At 48.1% G+C, this 24100-nt stretch overlaps 2 protein-coding genes across 3 annotated transcripts in view; one reads left to right on the top strand and one right to left on the bottom strand.

The window, feature by feature from the left end:
• The window catches only part of hhipl2 (HHIP-like 2), a gene marked incomplete at both ends in the record, with an annotated part of 18684 nt that extends 10393 nt beyond the window's left edge, over positions 1–8291 (top strand). The window contains 9 exon segments of the mRNA XM_080513102.1: positions 2066–2287; positions 2289–2719; positions 3105–3248; positions 4374–4705; positions 4848–4974; positions 5470–5615; positions 5758–5839; positions 6153–6235; positions 6970–8291. Of these exon segments, the coding sequence (XP_080369228.1) occupies positions 2066–2287; positions 2289–2719; positions 3105–3248; positions 4374–4705; positions 4848–4974; positions 5470–5615; positions 5758–5839; positions 6153–6235; positions 6970–8291 (2889 nt within the window).
• A 5133-nt stretch (positions 8292–13424) lies between these two features.
• marc1 (mitochondrial amidoxime reducing component 1) lies at positions 13425–22914 on the bottom strand. 2 transcript variants are annotated; one of them, XM_080513374.1, is made up of 7 exons: positions 22613–22914; positions 20189–20365; positions 18535–18697; positions 17772–17912; positions 17032–17093; positions 15252–15323; positions 13596–13861 (listed from the first exon to the last, which is right to left on the bottom strand). In XM_080513374.1, the coding sequence occupies exons 1-7, from the start codon at positions 22858–22860 to the stop codon at positions 13735–13737; spliced, it is 990 nt and encodes a 329-aa protein (XP_080369500.1). In that variant the 5' UTR covers positions 22861–22914; the 3' UTR covers positions 13596–13734. The 2 variants fall into 2 exon arrangements, with proteins under 2 accessions (XP_080369499.1, XP_080369500.1); XM_080513373.1 differs by lacking the exons at positions 15252–15323; positions 17032–17093 and having other exon boundaries at positions 13425–13861.
• Positions 22915–24100: the final 1186 nt, after the last annotated feature.

The raw sequence follows: 24100 nt of genomic DNA, 5'->3' as shown, positions 1-24100 counted from the left end.
AACATTCAGATTATAGAGCACCTTCTTCCCCCGACTCCAGATTATAGAGCATCTTCCTCCTAACATTCAGATTATAGAGCATCTTCCTCCTCTGACTCCCGATTATAGAGCATTTTACCCCTAACCTCCAGATTATAGAGCACCCTACTTCTTTGACTCCAGATTATAGAGCATCTTCCTCCTAACATTCAGATTATAGAGCATCTTCTTCCCCTGACTCCAGATTATAGAGCATCTTCCTCCTAACATTCAGATTATAGAGCATCTTCCTCACCTGACTCCCGATTATAGAGCATTTTACCCCTAACCTCCAAATTATAAAGCATCTTCACCCTAACATTCACCTTATAGAGCATATTCACCCTAACCTCCATATTATAGAGCATCTTCCTCCTAACATTCAGATTATAGAGCATCTTCCTCCTCTAACTCTAGATTACAAAGCATCTTCCCCCTAACCTCCAGATTATAGAGCATCTTCCTCCTAACATTCAGATTATAGAGCATCTTCACCCTAACATTCAGATTATAGAGCATCTTCACCCTAACCTCCAGATTATAGAGCATCATCCTCCCAACATTAAGATTATAGAGCATCCTACTCCCCTGACTCCAGATTATAGAGCATCTTCCTGCTAACATTCAGAATATAGAGCATCTTCCTACTCTGCCTCCAGATTATAGAGCATCTTCCCCCTAACATTCAGATTATAGAGCATCTTCTTCCTCTGACTCCAGATTATAGAGCATCTTCCTCCTAACATTCAGATTATAGAGCATCTTCCTCCTAACATTCAGATTATAGAACATCTTCCTCCTCTGACTCCAGATTATAGAGCATCTTCACCCTAACCTCCAGATTATAAAGCATCTTCCTCCTAACATTCAGATGATAGAACATCTTCCTCCTCTGACTCCAGATTATAGAGCATCTTCACCCTAACCTCCAGATTATAAAGCATCTTCCTCCTAACATTCAGATGATAGAACATCTTCCTCCTCTGACTCCAGATTATAGAGCATCTTCACCCTAACCTCCAGATTATAGAGCATCTTCCTCCTAACATTCAGATGATAGAACATCTTCCTCCTCTAACTCTAGATTACAAAGCATCTTCCCCCTAACCTCCAGATTATAGAGCATCTTCCTCCTAACATTCAGATGATAGAACATCTTCCTCCTCTAACTCTAGATTACAAAGCATCTTCCCCCTAACCTCCAGATTATAGAGCATCTTCCTCCTAACATTCAGATTATAGAGCATCTTCACCCTAACCTCCAGATTATAGAGCATCATCCTCCCAACATTAAGATTATAGAGCATCCTACTCCCCTGACTCCAGATTATAGAGCATATTCCTGCTAACATCCAGAATATAGAGCATCTTCCTACTCTGACTCCAGATTATAGAGCATCGTCCTCCGAACATTCAGAGTATAGAGCATCTTCTTCCTCTGATTCCAGATTATAGAGCATCTTCCTCCTAACATTCAGATTATAGAGCATCTTCCGCCTCTAACTCTGGATTACAAAGCATTTTACCCTAACATTCAGATTATAGAGCATCTTCCTCCTAACATTCAGATTATAGAACATCTTCCTCCTCTGACTCCAGATTATAGAGCATCTTCACCCTAACCTCCAGATTATAAAGCATCTTCCTCCTAACATTCAGATGATAGAACATCTTCCTCCTCTGACTCCAGATTATAGAGCATCTTCACCCTAACCTCCAGATTATAGAGCATCTTCCTCCTAACATTCAGATGATAGAACATCTTCCTCCTCTAACTCTAGATTACAAAGCATCTTCCCCCTAACCTCCAGATTATAGAGCATCTTCCTCCTAACATTCAGATTATAGAGCATCTTCCCCCTAACATTCAGATTATAGAGCATCTTCACCCTAACCTCCAGATTATAGAGCATCTTCCTCCTAACATTCAGATTATAGAGCATCTTCCTCTTCTGACTCCAGATTATAGAGAATCTAGAGACAGGAATGTCTGGCGGTGCAGGTGTCCTTGATGCTGCTCCCCCCCCCCCCCCCCCCCCCCCTCCAGGAGTGCTCTCCGTACGCTGCCCACCTGTACGATGCTGAGGACCCCTACACGCCGGTCAGAGAGCTTCCTGGGATGTGCTTCGGCTTCTGCTCTCGGTTCCACCACCAGTGCCGCCACGTGGTGAAGTACCTGACGGAGAACCGGGCGCTGCAGCAGACCTCGGCGCGAGACGCCACCACCTTCTGCTCCCTGGTGGACCTGCCGGACCAGGACTACTGCTACCCCCAACGTCCTGAAGAGCCTGGACCTCAACAGCAACCTGGGCCGGGTGGCGGAGGACCGCCGGGGCTGTCTGCAGCTGTGCCTGACGGAGGTGGCCAACGGCCTGAGGAACCCGGTGCTGATGCTGCACGGCGGCGACGACACTCACCGGATGTTCATCGCCGAGCAGGTGGGCTTCGTCTGGGTGTACCTGCCGGACGGCAGCCGGCTGGAGCGGCCCTTCCTGGACCTGAGCGGCCAGGTGCTGACCACGCCCTGGCTGGGCGACGAGAGGGGCTTCCTGGGCATGGCCTTCCACCCAAAGTACCGCCACAACGGCCGCTTCTTCATCTACTACTCCGTCCATTCCGACGGGCAGGTGGAGAAAGTCAGAATCAGCGAGATGAAGGTGTCGGCGTCGGACATGAACGTGGCCGAGCCGTCCTCGGAGAGGTACGTCCACCTCCTGCGCCCCGTTTGACAGCTGGCAGGTTCCCCTGATCCGTCTCCACGCTGACGACGTGTTGAAAGATGTATGGGTCTGTGTATCGTCATTCACCCGAAGGCACGAAGCTCCACAGCCTGCAAGTACATGTCAGCGCTCGGGAAAACGTTCTGCTGCTGTGAGCACCAATAAAATACCGACGTCACCCTGAACAGCGAGGAACGATTAAAACCAATCAGAATCGTGACATCTTGACACGTTCCTGTCAGATTGTCCGTCTCGCTCCGGGTGTGCGAGGACCCAGACGTCTTGTGTTCAGTCTGTAAAGTCCAACCTGGTCTGGAGAGGTTTCTTATGGCCGTAAGCCCAACCCTGCTTTCTTTTCCTCTTCAGGGTTATTCTGGAGATCGAGGAACCGGCGGCCAATCACAACGGTGGCCAGCTGCTCTTCGGCCTGGACGGGCTCCTCTACATCTTCACCGGGGACGGAGGGAAAGCTGGAGACCCGTTCGGGAAGTACGGCAACGCTCAGAACAAGTGAGAGGCTGTTTCGCTGTTCTGGTCCCTCGTCCTCTGCTGACTCACTTCACTTCTTGTTCCTCTGAGGCCGAACGGTTCGGCGTTCACAACAGAGGAATGGAACCCAGGCGCTTTCTCTGTGAGGAGACGGAGCTCTCCACTTCCCCACACTGCTTCAATGCATTCACACGCTTGTCTACATTAATATGTCAGATTTACATATTATCTATTTGACAACGGTTTCTTGTAACTACATTTGTATCCATTGTTAATAAATACTAAAGTTACCCTAAGAAATATTCTCATACGGCAACAGGCTGTTGGACAGTTTGTCTCTGAAATGATCATTAAAAAACTATAAAAATACAGTTAAACATGCTTCTCAGTATAACAATGGCTTCCTGTGCAGAGATTGGTGGTTAAACCCTGAACACAACTTGAACCGATCGTGTGAAGGACTGCGTGAACACATGAATGTACTGTGTGAAGCACTGAAAGCCAAAGGAGTCAAATTTAAGTTGTAAAAAGTCCATTTGTTTGAGGCGTGACAGTAAAGTTGAAGAAATAATCCCGCTGCTGGATCAGCTGGGTCGCTTGCTCTGTCGCCTCCCAGCAGGAGAAATGTGATTTAATCCAAGTCATTATAACATTTCTTTCTTTGGGGACGTCTGCAGATTTCTGAGCAGTTTGCCTCCTTGGCCTGCTTGATTTGTTCTGGTTGTTCGCACTTCGTAGATAAATGCTTGTTACAATTCTTCAGTTTGATCTGCTTGTCAGTCAACGGACTTCACTTATAAACACACCAACCGCGCCGGCAGTGCCAGCGCCATGATGATTGTTGGTCCCGTTCACCAGTGGGTCCCGAGCCAAGAGCTGGAACATCGTAGTGGAGCTTGATGTCCTGCCCAAGGGCACTCCCTCGTGTCGTCGGGGTGAAATGGGGGATTGAACCACAGCCGACCTTCTGCTTTGGCCCCATGTTGTCCCGACTCCTCCTGCCCGTCGACGATCTTCAGCTCCAGCGGTCCGGCTGGACGGAGCGGTGGAGGAGACGAGTCCGTCCTCCGACCGTCTTAACAGACGCGTCCGTCCAGAACGTCGTCAGGAATCCTGACGGTCTCTTCGCTGTGTTTTGCTGTGAAGGAGCGCTCTGCTGGGGAAGGTGCTTCGCATCGACGTTGACGGCGGCGACTCCGACGGGACGGCCTACCGGATCCCCGCCGACAACCCGTTTGTGGGCGAGCGCGACGCCCGGCCCGAGGTGTTTGCGTACGGCGTCCGGAACATGTGGCGCTGCTCGGTGGACCGCGGCGACCCGGCGAGCCGCCACGGCCGCGGCCGGATATTCTGCGGGGACGTGGGTCAGAACCGCTACGAGGAGATCGACATCATCGAGCGAGGGGGAAACTACGGCTGGCGGGCCAAGGAGGGCTTCGAGTGCTACGACGTGAAACTCTGCCACAACTCGTCCCTGAGTGAGTCGCCGGTCTTCAGGTCGAACTTCCCCGCTGGTCACGACTGAGAGACGTTTTCTGTCCTTTAGAAACTTTCACCACCTGCTAATCGCCTCACATCTAATTTTAACACGGGAGACTCTGCGTCTCTCTGCCTCAACAGATGACATCCTCCCCATATTTGCCTACAGCCATCATGTTGGGAAGTCTGTGACGGGGGGATTTGTATACAGAGGCTGTGAATCACCCAATCTCAACGGCCTGTACATTTTTGGAGACTTCATGAGTGGGTAAGTTCGCGCTTCTCTTGGCCAAGAAAGAAAAAAGAAATGTCTATTTTCTGCCAGCTTTTTTCAGAGAGAAAGAAACGGGCGCCTTGTTTCCTCCGTGTGTTTATTTAGCTGCTGTGTTTTAAATTTACTGAGGAACCCGAAATAAACCGACGTGACTGCAGACACCAGTCGCACATTTCAATGTTGTCAGCAGAAGTTAATTGGCTCAATTCACCACAACAGAACCAGAACCAGAACCAGGATGTGGGGATACAGAGTCCCTCCAGTGGTCGGCGTCAATCAATCAATCAATCAATCAATCAATCAATCAATCAATCAATCAATCAATCAGCTTTGTTCAGTGAAACACAGCACATGGAGTGTCCGAGGTTCACACCACAGCCCCTCCCCCCACGATTAAAAGGCCTCAGTGAGACTTGTGGAGGGAGAAACGTTCATCGCTGGTTAATCCAGTTAAGCCTCGTGTGATTGGTTGATTCCTGTGACCCTCAGCCGCATCATGGCGTTGGAGGAAGACCGGCCCAGCGGGACCTGGAGGGAGAGGAGGGTGTGTATGGGCGACACAAAGACCTGTTCCTTCCCGGGACTCATCAACCACCATCACAAGTTCATCATCTCCTTCGCCGAAGACGAAGCAGGTGAGTTCCTGCTTTTCTCGTCTCTTTGCTCCGATCTGGAGCGACTGACATCTGCCAACAGACGACTGACGATTGACGTCTGACAACTGACGTCTGACTGACGTCTGTTGACTGATGATTGACGTCTGCCGTCGTTCTGCAGGAGAACTTTACTTCCTGGCAACGTCGTACCCGAGCAGCACGTCTCCTTATGGAACCGTCTTCAAGTTCATGGATCCCTCCAGGTGCTCGTCTTCCAGATTATACCCTCTTATAACACCAGACTATAGAGCATCTTCCTCCTCTAATATCAGATTATAGAGCATCTTCCTCCTCTAATCCAGATTATAGAGCATCTTCCTCATCTAACGTCAGATTATAGAGTATCTTCCTCCTCTAACATCAGATTATAGAGCATCTTCCTCTTCAGCATCAACATCCAGACCAAACCAGCAACATCATTCGTGTGTGTGTGTGCGTGCGTGCGTGCGTGCGTGTGTGTGTGTGTGTATGTGTGTGTATGTGTGTGTGTGTGTGTGTGTGTGTGTGTGTGTGTAGGAGAGCTCCTCCTGGGAAGTGTCAGCAGAAGCTCCTGCCGGTCAAAGTCAGAGGGAAACAGTTTGAGTTCGTCCCCAGAGAGAGTGAGTCTCTGCTTCGCCTCCACAGTTCAACATTCTTACCTTTCTGAAGTTTCCAGTGAGCTGGTCTGAACCGGTCTGAACCGGTCTGACCTGTTCTGAACTGGTCTGAACCGGCCTGACCTATTCTGAACCGGCCTGACCTGTTCTGAACCGGTCCAAACCGGTCTGAACCGGTCTGAACTGGTCTGACCTGTCCTGAACCGGCCTGACCTGTTCTGAACCGGTCCGAACCAGTCTGAACTGGTCTGAACTGGTCTGAACTGGTCTGAACCGGTCTGAACCAGTCGACTCCTCACACTTCAAACAGAACTATAACGAGATTTAATAGATGAGAAATCATTTGACATCAGCCTATAACAGTATGTGGTGAGATCTGCTGTTCGAGCTGCAGGTTGTCTCAGCGCCCCGGCCAGCGCACCCCCCCCCCCCCCCCCCACCCTGTGTCCTCAGCAAACCCCCCCATGTCCTCAGCACCCCCCCCCCCCCCCCTGTGTCCTCAGCAAACCTCTCCATGTCCTCAGCACACCCCCCCCCCACCGTGTCCCCAGCAAACCCTCTACGTTCCATGTTCACATGCTGCCAGATTGGTTAATTGTTGGCCATAAAACTATAAAAAGTCGTTTCCCATTCGACTTCAAACAGTCCAGAATAGAGCAGCAAGTATTTCAAACATTCACTTTATAGAAAAGCGACGCAGTGAAAAAACAACGTGACTGACTTGTGTGTCGTTTCAGCCCCGGTGTTGGACACGAGTGAGAAACCCACCAGACCCCCGCCCAGAACCTTCAGGCTCACCGGGGGGCCGCAGGCCAAACCCACCGCAGCCGGGAAGAACAGCACCATGAACAACCGGACCAGTACCACCATGGCCAACCAGACAAGCACTACAAACAACCGGACCAGCACCACCATGGCCAACCAGACCAGCACCACCGTGGCCAACTGGACCAGCACCACCATGGCCAACCAGACCAGCACCACCATGGCCAACCAGACCAGCACCACCGTGGCCAACCGGACCAGCACCACCGTGGCCAACCAGACCAGCACCACCGTGGCCAACCGGACCAGCACCACCGTGGCCAACCGGACCAGCACCACCATGGCCAACCAGACCAGCACAACAAACAACCGGACCAGAACCACGAACAACCGAACCAGAACCACCATCGCCAACATGACCAGCACAACAAACAACCAGACCAGAACCACGTACAACCAGACCAGAACCCCAAACAACCGGACTAGAACCACCATAGCCAACAGGACCAGCACCACCATGGCCAACAGGCCCAGAACCACCATGGCCAACAGGACCAGCACCACCATGGCCAACCGGACCAGCACCACCATGGCCAACAGGCCCAGAACCACCATGGCCAACAGGACCAGAACCACCGTGGCCAACCGGACCAGAACCACCGTGGCCAACCGGACCAGCACCACCATGGCCAACAGGACCAGAACCACCATGGCCAACAGGCCCAGCACCACCGTGGCCAACAGGCCCAGCACCACCGTGGCGAACAGGCCCAGCACCACCGTGTCCAACCAGACCAGCACCGCCATGGCCAACCGGATCAGAACCACCATGAACAACCGGACCAGCACCACCGTGTCCAACCAGACCAGCACCACCATGGCCAACCGGATCAGAACCACCATGAACAACCGGACCAGCACCACCGTGGCGAAGCCCCGATGGAGAACCTCTGAGCAGGAGGCCAAGAAGAAGGTGCGTCTGAAGCCGTGGCAGAGACAAAAACTGCTGAGCAAGCAGGAATCTACTGGGCAGACCAAGAAAACGACTGCAGTCACTGCTAAAGTAGCAAAAAAGAAGAGTTTCAACACTGAGAAATCCTCCAACGGCCTCCGAGACAAGATCCAACCAGAGAGGAAGAGTCCTCGGAGGAGGATGGGGACGGGGGGACCACAGCGTCCAGGAGCTCTGGCCAATGGACAGTCGGCACACAGAGGTCACAAGGTCACAAAACTTGGGCCGCAGGCGGTCGACCGCGGAGGGTCGGAGCGGAGACTGGCGCACGGGGGCGGATGACGACTTTGGCATCATGAGTACCTCGCGTACTAGTGGACATTGGTAGCATGAAGAGGCCCTCAGAGGGGCGGAGCCTAGCGCACAGGGGGACGACCATGTTGACGTCACGTTTGACGCCAAAGTTTGACGTTCCCCTAAGAACAGAGACCATGAGGCCGGTGGACCAGAACCACCAAGAGGCTCCATCTGGTCCCATCAAGGAGCTTATAGAGGATTTATACTACTTTTATTTTGACATTTCATTGTATTTTACACCACAATGTTTCATTAAATTGACTTTATTTTGACATTGTCATCATTTTCAGTGTTTGATCTTGTAAAAATAGACATTTCATTCCACACACTGACACAACAAAGAAACCCTTTGAAGTATAAATTTAAAGGTTATTACAGTAATAGTTTACCAGTCTGCTCACTCAGGATGGAACTGGATAATACTTGTCTTGTATACATCTTATATACATGTGTATATATGTATTTATATTGTACACATCTTATATACATGTGTGTATATATATATATATTTATATTGTACACATCTTACATACATGTGTATATATATATTTATATTGTACACATCTTATATACATGTGTATATATGTATTTATACTGTACACATCTTATACACGTGTATATATGTATTTATATTGTATGCATCTTATATAGATGTGTATTTATATTGTACACATCTTATATACATGTGTATTTATGTATTTATATTGTATACATCTTATATACATGTGTATTTATATTGTACACATCTTATATACATGTGTATTTATGTATTTATATTGTACACATCTTATATACATGTGTATTTATGTATTTATATTGTACACATCTTATATACATGTGTATTTATGTATTTATATTGTACACGTCTTATATACATGTGTATTTATGTATTTATATTGTACACATCTTATATAGATGTGTATTTATGTATTTATATTGTACACATCTTATATACATGTGTATTTATGTATTTATATTGTACACATCTTATATAGATGTGTATTTATGTATTTATATTGTACACGTCTTATATACATGTGTATTTATGTATTTATATTGTACACATCTTATATAGATGTGTATTTATGTATTTATATTGTACACATCTTATACACGTGTATATATATATATATATTTATATTGTATACATCTTATATACATGTGTATTTATGTATTTATATTGTACACATCTTATATACATGTGTATTTATGTATTTATATTGTATACATCTTGTATTGGTTCAGTTATGTTCTTTTAAATAACCAGAACATATTTGATGTTTGGTTCATTCAATATCAACTGGTCCTACACTTTGTCCTGGTGACCCTCTGAAGAGAGGACACCTGTCTTCAGGGGACACTTGCCCTTGGATTGTAGGGCGTCCCTACATCACAGGTTTTACTGTATTTTGATTTAAACTGTAAGAATCCATAAAGACATTCAATCATGCAGGCGTTCATGTTGAAATAACTGATATTTCTGTATTTATTTGTTATTGTTGTGGTAGAAAAATGAAGGAAAAGTGAATCCAGTTACTTTCGTCTTGGCTTGAAGCTCAAACTCTGGAATCCTGGGATCTGGAATGGAGCGTCTGGCCTGGCTGGATGAGAATCACCTGAGTCGCCGTGTCTCATCAGACCTGAGAGCGATGGACACCTCTGATCCACCGCGTCGCTCCACATCCAGTCGCGTGTCGTTTCGGGTTCCTGTCGCTGTTTGTTCTGAAGCTGAAACGACGTCTAAATATTCTGCAAACTCAGAAAACCTCCACAAGCTGCGCGGGTCGTTAAACTGCTCTAATTTTGCAGCGAGTGTTAAAAATATACATTAAGAAAGTGTGTGTGTGTCTGTAATTAAACCGCTGCTGCTGCAAACCGCTGCAGGAAGTGGAAACGGCTCCTGACTTAGAACCCTGGGCTTTCCAGGGTCTCATCACGCAGCATTCCCTGAAGTCCTTTATCATTCTGGAGCCTCAAATTACTTTTCCAGAAACATTTCAGTTTTTACTGGTAAAGTTCAGGCAGCCTGCAGGAAACCTTCAACCAGACTGATTCTACAACAGCTGCGATGCTCCGCGGCTCCAGATCAACGAATAATCTCATGTCATGTTTATGTTTATTATCAGATATTTCTATTGGATATCATAAACCTTCAGCACTTCACTCTGACATAAACACAATAAACAGACAGTTATTTAACCACATATATATATATATATATATATATATATATATATATATATATATATACAGTAGAACCTGTGAGGAGCGACACCCTGCACTGGGCCACACGTCACTGAGCACCGACATATTTAACTGTTCACACACCTTCATGAGACGAAACCTGCTGAACGAGGACGACGGACTGGATTTCCTGGAACATTTCAAGCTGAACGACACTGGAACGACCAAAATACTTGGACTGGACGGGATTATTGGAATATTCAGGCTGTGGGTGAAACAAGAGTGCATCATAGTACTCTGGTTCACTTCCTTAACGTTCCGTAACGTAACGTTCCATAACGATCCATAACGTTCCATAACATAACGTAACGTTCCATAACGTTCCATAACGTAAACGTTCCATAATGTAACGATCCATAACGTAACATAACGTTCAATAACGTAACGTTCCATAACGTAACGTTCCATAACGTAATGTAAAGATCCATAACGTTCAATAACATAACGTAACGTTCCATAACGTTCCATAACATAACGTAACGTTCCATAACGTAACGTAACGTTCCATAATGTAACGATCCATAACGTAACATAACGTTCAATAACGTAACGTTCCATAACGTAACGTTCCATAACGTAATGTAAAGATCCATAACGTTCAATAACATAACGATCCATAACGTAACATAACGTTCAATAACATAACGTAACGTTCCATAACGTAACGTTCCATAATGTAACGATCCATAACGTAACATAACGTTCAATAACGTAACGTTCCATAACGTAACGTTCCATAACGTAATGTAAAGATCCATAACGTAACATAACGTTCAATAACATAACGTAACGTTCCATAACGTAACGTTCCATAATGTAACGATCCATAACGTAACATAACGTTCAATAACGTAACGTTCCATAACGTAACGTTCCATAACGTAATGTAAAGATCCATAACGTTCAATAACATAACGATCCATAATGTAACATAACGTTCAATAACATAACGTAACGTTCCATAACGTAACGTTCCATAATGTAACGATCCATAACGTAACATAACGTTCAATAACGTAACGTTCCATAACGTAACGTTCCATAACGTAATGTAAAGATCCATAACGTTCAATAACATAACGATCCATAACGTAACATAACGTTCAATAACCTAACGTAACGTTCCATAACGTAACGTTCCATAATGTAACGATCCATAACGTTCAATAACGTAACGTTCCATAACGTAACGTAAAGATCCATAACGTTCAATAACATAACGATCCATAACGTAACATAACGTTCAATAACGTAACGTTCCATAACGTAACGTTCCATAACGTAACGTAAAGATCCATAATGTTCAATAACATAACGATCCATAACGTAACATAACGTTCAATAACATAACATTCCATAACGTAATGTAAGGATCCACAACCTCTCTCCACTTCTGCGGCCCGGCGTTCTCCATCGTTCCTCCAGTAGTTTATGTTTCACTTCAGGAGTTCTGAGCCTCTGGATCTTTATTTGTTTTTACATTGTGATTGTTCAGACGGGGAGGTTCTCCTCACTCTAGAACCCAGTAGATCTGGAACAGGAGCAGTCGGTGTCGACCACATGGTCCACCTCAGAGGGGGGCGGAGCCTAGCGCACAGGGTGGATGACCATGTTGACGTCACGTTCTCTGGTACAGGGAAGTTTGACGTTCCCCTAAGAACAGAGACCATGAGGCCGGTGGACCGGAACCCCCAAGAGGCTCCATCTGGTCCCACCAAGGAGCTTATGGAGGATTTATACTACTTTTATTTTGACATTTCATTGTATTTTACACCACAATGTTTCATTAAAATTGACTTTATGTTGACATTGAGCTGAGAAGTGAAGTAAAAACCCTCCAGAAAGCTTCAGCATGTAGATTATAATTCCACACAATATATGAGATTATAATAATTAATAACGTCACTGATCCTTGAATGAAAACAGGAAGAGGAAGAAGAAGGAGGACTGAACGTTCCTGGAGGTCCATCAGCCACAGAACCATGGACGTTCTTCACAACATTTCACTTGGTTGGACACGAGAACATGAAATCATAATTCCCTCTGTGTCGCCATGAAGCAGATCAGCGGAACGTTCCAGAGTCTCTGCAGATCAAAGTGGAGTCACTTCCTGTGTGTCTGGATGGAATGTGACGCTTCAGAGTCCTGGAACGTCCTGATTACAGACGTCTGCTCACACACACACACACACACACACACACACACACACACACACACACACACACACACACACACACACACACACACACACACACACACACACACACACACACACACACACACACACACACACACACACACACACACACACACACACACACACACACACACACACACACACACACACACACACACACACACGCGCCGCAGCTCAACAACACAATTGAATATTTTTTTCCCTCTAAATTTACAGAACTAAATAGAATTTGTAGTTAATTCTAATCGGAGAGTTTCACATTCACAAATGCAGATTAACAAAGATCTATATTGAATTTAACGAACGCATTAAAAGACCAACATGACAAGAAAAGCCCAAAAAAACTGTTGAGATGTTTAAAGAAATATTCCTAAAAGTCTGAGACCCTTTTGGTCTTTTGTATTCTTTTATATCATATTACTCCCGTTTATAAAAAATGTCCTTGTCACTAGTATTTGTTAGTTACAAACTCTATAAGTACGTGTCATGAAGCTGAAGATCATATGAACGTATTACTTGTGAGAACTGTCTGTTAAAGTTGTTAAATGTTTCCTTATTTGTACAATAAAGTTCTAAAAATGTTCTTTCTAAATGTACAGATTCATACTTTTATAGGTGATTAATTAAATTCCACACAGACTTATCAAAGAACGACAAGAATACTAAAGTACTGCGAAGACAAACACTTTATTTTCATTAATCAGCACATTGTGATTCTTAGTTACTGATACTTTAGTTACTTGCTCACCCCTCCTGTTTATTCTGTATAGTGCAAATCATGGTTACTGGTGAACATTGAGCTTTAACAAGCAGCACAGTGTTAAAGTCTTAAAGTTATTGATTGTTGGTGATGAAGCCACGGGTCAAAATCAGACGATTCCCTGTCTTTGAGAATTGAGCCTGAATCAGACGATTCCCTTCGGATCGGTCGTTTCTCTGTGACGTCAGAGTGTTTGTCCGGCGCGGCGCCGCTCCGGACCAGACGCCTCAGCGGCTGACCTTGTAGACGGCGTCGCCGACCTGCACCCGGCCCTCCTGCAGCACCTTGAGCACCTGGCCGAACAGCGGAGACGACTTGTAGATGTGCCTCTCGGCCGGCTGGCACAGGCGGTAGCTGTGGACGAGACGCCGCCGGCGGTCAGACAGAGTCAACCTGCACGCCGTCTGGGGGCCCCCCCCCGTTTCCACGACCACGTTTCACGTAACGACGCCTCACACGTTAAACAAAAAGGAATGCGTTTCCACGGCAGCGGCGGCTACTGGGACAACGGTGCAGTTCGTCTGCCGGGCCACCGGAGGGCGCTGCTGCTTGATTTCGTAATGAAACCTCAGAGAGCAAAACGCTACAAACATGAAGGAAAGTGATGAGGACTGATGAGGAATGCGATGCTACCGGGGGGGGGGGGGTCTCAACTAGAACACTAGAATAGGACAAACCACTACGGGCGGCCATCTTTGTTTACACGTGGCTGAGCAGGAGGAAGGAGGAGGTGCTGGGCAACAGGCTCCGCCTCCTTCAGCCACACCTTTGAAGCCGGGATCAAAACTTGTCCGCGTCAACGGACCCCCCCCCGGAGTGAAGGAGGGTTTGTGGATATACTGGTAATGGTTGCCATGACAACCTAAGGTTCAGCGCCACTCGAGGCGGAACAAACCCAGTCACTGAGGAGAACCCGCACTGCTCCGTGAGTCACGTTCAGGTTGGGGCTTCAGCGCCTTGCTCAAGGACACTTCAACAGGTGGAGATGGGGGGTCGAACCTGCAACCCTCCGATCGGGAGACGATCGCTCCTCCGACTCTTTACCGTCTAGTTCAACCACGGTGCCTCCAGATCGTCAGGTGAGCCGTGGGAAATGATCACATTTCACATTGTTTCTAAACAACAGTGTGTTGCAGAGTAATCCTGTATAAATACTCTTCACCACTAGAGGGCAGCACAGAACTTTGCCGGTGAAATGTAAAGTGACAGACGTCAGTGTGGTTCATCTCCACCTCCTGCTACCATCTTGTATCAAAGTACTGTGTCAGTGACAGTGATGGAGAAGTTTTAGAAAACCAGGATCTCAGCTCTTCATCCATCAGGTCCAGGTTTCACACTGACGGAGTCACTATTAAAAAAAGTCCTTGCTTTCTGGATTTACTGGATTCCTGTTGATAAAACTTTGATGAGAAAGACTTTATATTGTTAATAGAGGCTACAGAGTTTAACTTTTTAACATTTTCGGGTGGAGGTGTGCCTCCAGAGTTTTACAAAGAAAAAAGTGTCTCGGCTCAAAAAGGTTGAAAAACACTGATCTAGTTTTACTGAATAAGAATCTTTTACACTTGAAGGTGTAAAAGATTGTTTAGAGTCGTACATGAAGAGTTTGGTTCGGTCAAGTGATTTTAACTTTCCTCCCCGACGTTCTCATCGTCGTCTGAAAGGATCTTTGTTGTTGTTTGTTTAGACGAGCGTCGCTGGATGTTGGGTTGTGGACTCTGGAGTGAGGCTGTGAATGTTTTACCTCTTCAGGGTGTCCAGAGGTTCCTTCCTGCTGAGGATCCCTGTTTCTGGGTCCACCGTCGTCAAAATGCACCTGAGGGAACAGCTGCATTTCAGCATTTACACATTCTCACCAGGTGTGTGTGGTTCCTCGTCTCCAGGTGTGTGTGGTTCCTCGTCTCCAGGTGTGTGTGGTTCCTCGTCTCCAGGTGTGTGTGCGGTTCCTCGTCCCTAGGTGTGTGTGCGGTTCCTCGTCCCTAGGTGTGTGTGCGGTTCCTCGTCTCCAGGTGTGTGTGCGGTTCCTCGTCTCCGGGTAGGTGTGCGGTTCCTCGTCTCCGGGTAGGTGTGCGGTTCCTCGTCTCCGGGTGTGTGTGCGGTTCCTCGTCTCCGGGTGTGTGTGCGGTTCCTCGTCTCCGGGTGTGTGTGCGGTTCCTCGTCTCCGGGTGTGTGTGCGGTTCCTCGTCTCCGGGTGTGTGTGCGGTTCCTCGTCTCCGGGTGTGTGTGCGGTTCCTCGTCTCCGGGTGTGTGTGCGGTTCCTCGTCTCCGGGTGTGTGTGCGGTTCCTCGTCTCCGGGTGTGTGTGCGGTTCCTCGTCTCCGGGTGTGTGTGCGGTTCCTCGTCTCCGGGTGTGTGTGCGGTTCCTCGTCTCCGGGTGTGTGTGCGGTTCCTCGTCTCCGGGTGTGTGTGCGGTTCCTCGTCTCCGGGTGTGTGTGCGGTTCCTCGTCTCCGGGTGTGTGTGCGGTTCCTCGTCTCCGGGTGTGTGTGCGGTTCCTCGTCTCCGGGTGTGTGTGCGGTTCCTCGTCTCCGGGTGTGTGTGCGGTTCCTCGTCTCCGGGTGTGTGTGCGGTTCCTCGTCTCCGGGTGTGTGTGCGGTTCCTCGTCTCCGGGTGTGTGTGCGGTTCCTCGTCTCCGGGTGTGTGTGCGGTTCCTCGTCTCCGGGTGTGTGTGCGGTTCCTCGTCTCCGGGTGTGTGTGCGGTTCCTCGTCCCTAGGTGTGTGTGCGGTTCCTCGTCCCTAGGTGTGTGTGCGGTTCCTCGTCCCTAGGTGTGTGTGCGGTTCCTCGTCCCTAGGTGTGTGTGCGGTTCCTCGTCCCTAGGTGTGTGTGCGGTTCCTCGTCCCTAGGTGTGTGTGCGGTTCCTCGTCTCCGGGTGTGTGTGCGGTTCCTCGTCTCCGGGTGTGTGTGCGGTTCCTCGTCCCTAGGTGTGTGTGCGGTTCCTCGTCCCTAGGTGTGTGTGCGGTTCCTCGTCCCTAGGTGTGTGTGCGGTTCCTCGTCCCTAGGTGTGTGTGCGGTTCCTCGTCCCTAGGTGTGTGTGCGGTTCCTCGTCCCTAGGTGTGTGTGCGGTTCCTCGTCCCTAGGTGTGTGTGCGGTTCCTCGTCCCTAGGTGTGTGTGCGGTTCCTCGTCCCTAGGTGTGTGTGCGGTTCCTCGTCCCTAGGTGTGTGTGCGGTTCCTCGTCCCTAGGTGTGTGTGCGGTTCCTCGTCTCCAGGTGTGTGTGCGGTTCCTCGTCTCCAGGTGTGTGTGCGGTTCCTCGTCTCCAGGTGTGTGTGCGGTTCCTCGTCTCCAGGTGTGTGCGGTTCCTCGTCTCCAGGTGTGTGCGGTTCCTCATCTCCAGGTGTGTGCGGTTCCTCGTCTCCAGGTGTGTGCGGTTCCTCGTCTCCAGGTGTGTGCGGTTCCTCGTCTCCAGGTGTGTGCGGTTCCTCGTCTCCAGGTGTGTGCGGTTCCTCGTCTCTAGGTGTGTGGTTCCTCGTCTCTAGGTGTGTGTGGTTCCTCGTCTCTAGGTGTGTGGTTCCTCGTCTCTAGGTTACCTTCCACATGACATGACGCGCTGCAGCCTCACACTCCCGATCTGGATTTCCTCCCACGAGTCCTGGACAGACAGTGTGGACAAGATTCAGCTTGGAGGAGGGAGAGAGCCCTGCAGAACCAGGAAGAACCCAGAAGAACCAGGAAGAACCCAGTCAGAGGAAGAGAGCGGGTAGAACCAGGAAGAACCTGGCAGAATCTAGCAGAACCAGGCACAACCGGGAAAAACCCAGCAGAATCCAGTAGAACCGGGAAGAACCCAGTCAGAGGAAGAGAGAGGGCAGAACGGGGAAGAACCCAGCAGAACCAGGAAGAACCCAGTCAGAGGAAGAGAGAGGGCAGAACCGTGAAGAACCCAGAGAATCCAGCAGAACCAGGAAGAACCTGGCAGAATCCAGCAGAACCAGGCACAACCGGGAAAAACCCAGCAGAACCCAGTCAGAGGAAGAGGGCTGGCAGAACCAGGAAGAACCCTGCAGAACCGAGCAGAATCAAGCAGAACCAGGAAGAACCCAGCAGAATCCAGAAGAACTGGGAAGAGTACAGCAGAATCCAGCAGAACCCTACAGAACCAAGCAGAAGTGGGAAGAATCCAGCAGAACCAAGCAGAACTGGGAAGAACCCAGTCAGAGGAAGAGAGCGGGCAGAACCAGGAAGAACCCGGCAGAACCAGGAAGAACCCGGCAGAACCCAGTAGAACCAGGAAGAACCCGGCAGAACCGGGCCTCCCGTCCAGCCTCACCTCGTCGAAGGCCTCACACTCTCCGACCACGATGTTTGGACGGAACCGTTCCGCCGTCACCTGCTGGTCCAGCCGGCTGCTCAGGTCCTCCACCGACGCCTCGGACAGCAGCATCACCGGCCCGGTGTCCGGGTACGCCACCTGCAGGAAGCACCAGGGGTCAGAGGTCAGAGGTCAGGGCCACGCTTTCATTTCACGTTAGTCTTCGTCACCAGAGGCTGGATTCTGTTAGTTTGAGTTCAAATAGTTTTAGTCTCTTTAATGTTTCACGAGAGAAAGAACCACGTCGCTCTTCTGGAGTCAGAAACCTGCAACACATCCACAGTACAGTCATTCAATTCAACTTTATTTATAAAGCGCCAAACACAGAGTCACTTCAGGCCATTGGTTTGAGTGAAGAGCTTGATTTGGTCGCCATGGAAACAAGAAAGAACTCCAGACTGTCCGGCGTCGCGTCTTTACTCATCAGTTGATGATGAACCGACATTTAGTTTTAGTTTTGTTGTCAGGATTTCCTTCAAAACACTGGTCAGAGGTCAGGGGTCAGAGGTCAGGGGTCAGGGGTCAGAGGTCGGGGAGCTCGTGTTCTACCTGCAATAAACAAACTTTAAACTTAACGTTTCATCAAAACGGCACTTTCTGTCTCACTGAGCCACTAAAGGTCAAAGTGCAATCATGACCTCACTGATGTGGAACGAGGTCAGAGGTCAGACAGCCGTTTCCCATCCCGCCTCTGACCTTGACCCTTCTCACACACACACACCTCGCACTGGGGGAACTGTGGCTCCGCCTCCATCGGTCGCCTGCCTTTCATCTGAGGCTCAAAATGAACCAACCGGAAGGTTTTCTGGGCGGCGAGGAACGAAGTGAACCACCGAGACACTTCGTCTCCACAGTCCCGGCCCTGGACGTCCAGACCAAACACTCTGGACACACACACACACACACACACACACACACACACACACACACACACACACACACACACACACACACACACACACACACACACACACACACACACACACACACACACACACACACACACACACACACACACACACACACACACACACACACACACACACACACACACACACACACACACACACGACAGAAAAAAATATCATAGTTAATGTTTCTAAAGTCACATTTTACGGAGTTTACAGGTAAAATTCTATTTTCAAATTAATGAATCGAGTCGTTCAGATATTCTTTAAGTCAACACAGATTCACTGTCGTCAGTTTGTTGGCTTCTATTTTATTATTTTATCTTTAATTATAAGGTGACGTTGAATCAGCTGTTTGATTTGATCCACAATCTCCACTGACATTTACACATTTTAACTTAAAACATGTTTTACATTTTTTTACGTTCTGACAGTCTGAGCTGATGAAAGGTGGAGCTGAGTAGGGGTGTAGCATATTAAAGGTGTAGCTGAGTAGGGGTGTAGCTGATGAAAGGTGTAGCTGAGTAGGGGTGTAGCTAATGAAAGGTGTAGCTGAGTAGGGGTGTAGCTGATTAAACATGTAGCCGAGTAAGGGTGTAGCTAATGAAAGGTGTAGCTGAGTAAGGGTGTAGCTGAGTAGGGGTGTAGCTGAGTAAGGGTGCAGCTGATAAAAGGTGTAGCTGAGTAAGGGTGTAGCTGATAAAAGGTGTAGCTGAGTAGGGGTGTAGCTGACAAAAAGTGTAGCTGATTAAAGGTGTAGCTGATTAAACATGTAGCTGAGTAGGGGTGTAGCTGATTAAAGGTGTAGCTGATTAAAGGTGTAGCTGATAAAAGGTGTAGCTGAGTAGGGGTGTAGCTGACAAAAAGTGTAGCTGATTAAAGGTGTAGCTGATTAAACATGTAGCCGAGTAGGGGTGTAGCTGATTAAAGGTGTAGCTGATTAAAGGTGTAGCTGATTAAACATGTAGCTGACTAAAGGTGTAGCTGAGTAAGGGTGTAGCTGAGTAAGGGTGTAGCTGATTAAACATGGAGCTGACTAAAGGTGTAGCTGAGTTAGGGTGTCGCTGATTAAACATGTAGCCGAGTAAGGGTGTAGCTGATGAAAGGTGTAGCTGAGTAAGGGTGTAGCTGAGTAGAGGTGTAGCTGATGCAAGGTGTAACTGAGTAAGGGTGTAGCTGATTAAAGGTGTAGCTGATTAAACATGTAGCTGACTGAAGGTGTAGCTGAGTAGGGGTGTAGCTGATTAAACATGTAGCTGACTAAAGGTGTAGCTGAGTAAGGGCGTAGCTGATTAAAGGCGTAGCTGAATAAGGGTGTAGCTGATTAAAGGTGTAGCTGATTAAACATGGCGCTGACTAAAGGTGTAGCTGAGTAAGGGTGTAGCTGATTAAACATGTAGCTGATTAAAGGTGTAGCTGAGTAAGGGTGTAGCTGAGTAAGGGTGTAGCTGAGTAAGGTGGAGGGACCTGCAGTTCAGAAGACGGTTCTCTGGCTGCTCGATGGGAAACCGCAGCTCCTCCATGTCAGGTCCTCGCAGACAAACTCCACCATCACCTCCGTCACACGTCATCGACACCAGAACCAGACGAGGCTCCTGACGAGCCGTCACCATGTGACTGTCCTCCGTCACCACCAGCCAGTGTCTGCAACACAACAACCTCCATCACCACCAGCCAGTGTCTGTAACACAACAACCTCCGTCACCACCAGCCAATGTCTGCAACATAACAACCTCCGTCACCACCAGCCAGTGTCTGCAACACAACAACCTCCGTCACCACCAGCCAATGTCTGCAACACAACAACCTCCGTCACCACCAGCCAGTGTCTGCACAACAACAACAACCTCCGTCACCACCAGCCAGTGTCTGCACAACAACAACAACCTCCGTCACCACCAGCCAGTGTCTGCACAACAACAACAACCTCCGTCACCACCAGCCAGTGTCTGCAACACAACAACCTCCGTCACCACCAGCCAGTGTCTGCAACACAACAACCTCCGTCACCACCAGCCAGTGTCTGTAACACAACAACCTCCGTCACCACCAGCCAGTGTCTGCAACACAACAACCTCCGTCACCACCAGCCAGTGTCTGCAACACAACAACCTCCGTCACCACCAGCCAGTGTCTGCAACACAACAACCTCCGTCACCACCAGCCAGTGTCTGTAACACAACAACCTCCGTCACCACCAGCCAGTGTCTGCACAACAACAACAACCTCCGTCACCACCAGCCAGTGTCTGCAACACAACAACCTCCGTCACCACCAGCCAGTGTCTGCAACACAACAACCTCATTACAGATCAGGAGGTAATACTTCAGATCAGGGGGTAATACTTCATATCGAGGGTAATACTTCATATCGGGGGTAATACTTCATATCGGGGGTAATACTTCTTCATATCGGGGGGTAATACTTCTTCATATCGGGGGGTGATACTTCAGATCGGGGGGTGATACTTCAGATCGGGGGGTGATACTTCAGATCGGGGGGTGATACTTCAGATCGGGGGGTCATACATCATATCGGGGGGTCATACATCAGATCGGGGGGTAAAAGTTCATATCAGGAGGTAATACTTCATATCAGGGGGTAATACTTCATATCAGGGGGTGATACTTCACATCAGGGGGTGATACTTCACATCAGGGGGTAATACTTCACATCAGGGGGTAATACTTCACATCAGGGGGTGATACTACACATTTGGGGTAATACTTCTTCATATCAGGGGTGATACTTCATATCAGGGGTGATACTTCATATCAGGGGTGATACTTCATATCAGGGGTGATACTTCATATCAGGGGTGATACTTCATATCAGGGGTGATACTTCATATCAGGGGTGATACTTCAGATCAGGGGGTGATACTTCAGATCAGGGGGTGATCCTTCAGATCGGGGGTGATACTTCAGATCGGGGGTGATACTTCATATCGGGGGTGATACTTCAGATCGGGGGTGATACTTCATATCGGGGGTGATACTTCATATCGGGGGTGATACTTCATATCGGGGGTGATACTACACATTTGGGGTAATACTTCTTCATATCAGGGGGTGATACTTCATATCAGGGGTGATACTTCATATCAGGGGTGATACTTCAGATCAGGGGGTGATACTTCAGATCAGGGGGTGATTCTTCAGATCAGGGGGTGATACTTCAGATCAGGGGGTGATACTTCAGATCAGGGGGTGATACTTCAGATCAGGGGGTGATACTTCAGATCAGGGGGTGATACTTCATATCAGGGGGTGATACTTCATATCAGGGGGTGATACTTCATATCAGGGGGTAATACTTCATATCAGGAGGTAATACTTCATATCAGGGGGTAATACTTCAGATCAGGGGGTAATACTTCAGATCGGGGGGTAATACTTCAGATCGGGGGGTAATACTTCAGATCGGGGGGTAATACTTCAGATCGGGGGGTGATACTTCAGATCGGGGGGTGATACTTCAGATCGGGGGGTGATACTTCAGATCGGGGGGTAAAAGTTCATATCAGGGGGTAATACTTCAGATCGGGGGGTGATACTTCAGATCGGGGGGTGATACTTCAGATCGGGGGGTGATACTTCAGATCGGGGGGTAAAAGTTCATATCAGGGGGTGATACTTCAGATCAGGGGGTAAAAGTTCATATCAGGAGGTAATACTTCACATCAGGAGGTAATACTTCATATCAGGGGGTAATACTTCATATCGGGGGTGATACTACACATTTGGGGTAATACTTCATATCAGGAGGTGATACTTCATATCGGGGGGTGATACTTCATATCAAGGAGGAAAGTTTATATAGGGGGGGGGGGGGTAATAATCCAGCCCGGGGTAATAATCCAGCCCGGGGTAACCGAGGCTCCACACTCACCGATCCCGCAGCTCCCCGGACTTCAGGCCGACCTGCAGACACTCGGCGGCGGACACGCTGAGCGCCTTGCCGGACTTCAGCGGGTGGACGAGGAGCCGCGACACGACGCCGACCCGCTCCACCTTCTCCTTCTTCCGCAGGAGCTTCACCCAGAGGCCGAGACCCAGCAGGGCTCCGGCGGCTCCGAGCAGGAGAGCGGTTCTCTTCTGCTGGGTCAGCCCGTCGACGAGCTGCTGTATCGGTTCCATGGCGGCTCCTCCCGCCTGCTGCGCTCGAGCTCGGTTCTGCTCCAACTTGGTTGTTTTCGGACTTTGGACTTTATTAAAGGGACCGCGACACCGAGTGAGGCGTTCAGGGACACTCTGTGAACTTCATACTCAGCTTCACCGGCCAGACAGGAGAGACAAAAAACATATAAAGTGTTGTTGTTTTTTTTTTTAAGTTACCTTCTTCTTTGTGGAGATTTGATAGAAGCAAGCGTTAATATAACTCGAGAGAAAAGCTCATGAAACGTGTTTTTAAGGGTCAAAATTATAATTAATGTACAACCCCAATTCCAAAATAGTTGGGACAAAGTGTAGATTGTGAATAACATAAAAATGCAGTGACTTTCAAATCATATGAGCCAATATGTTATTTACAATAGAAAATAGATAACATTTCAAATGTTGAAACTGTGACATTTTACATTTTTATTCACAAAATGAGCTTTTTTTAAAGTTCAAGTTTGTTCAGCTTGTCGAGCTGCAACAGGTCTCAAACAAGTTGGGACACAGGCGAGAAAAGGGATGAAAAAGCAGTTGATATATCAGAAAATCAGCTGAAAGAACATCTAGCAAGTATCTTTTTTTTTTTTTTTTTTTTTTAATGCAGGAGTGCTGCTTAGGTGTAGAAAACAGTGTTTTTCTGTTGATCTTCAGTTTAGGGATCCAAGTGAAACTTCTAGAGACAAATCTGAGGCACTCAAGAGGGTAATGATTAAAACGGCTTTATTAGTACTTGGCGAGTCTGATAAAAACATGCCAAGACTAAGACTAGCCAAAGGTGTTTTAATCATTACCATCTTGAGGGCCTCAGATCTTTTTCTTATAAACATGGAGCAAATAATTAAGTTAACTGGCGTCAGGTGCGTAACATGATTGGCTGTAAAAGGGACGTCTGAGAGAGGCTCAGTCTCTCAGAATTAAACATGGCCAGAGCTTCTCCAACAAGGGAAGGCTTGTGTAAAAAAAATGTGGAACACTTTTAAAACAATGTTCCTCAATGTTGAATTGCAAAGGCTCTGAAGGTGTCGTCATGGACAGTGCATGACATCATCAGAAGATTCAGAGAAACTGGAAAAAAATCTCTGTGTGTAAAGGACGAGGCCGAAAACCTTTACTGGATTCCCGGGATCCACTGCATCACTCAGCGGTACCATTCTGTCGAGGAAATTACTACACGGGCCCACGAATACTACAAGAAAGCACTTGTCAATGGACTGGAGCA

The sequence above is a fragment of the Blennius ocellaris genome (genome assembly GCF_963422515.1).
Source record: "Blennius ocellaris genome assembly, chromosome: 17".
Classification (NCBI taxonomy): Eukaryota; Metazoa; Chordata; class Actinopteri; order Blenniiformes; family Blenniidae; genus Blennius; species Blennius ocellaris.
Note: the sequence above shows the minus strand (reverse complement) of the source record. Positions and strands in the feature narration are given on the sequence as shown.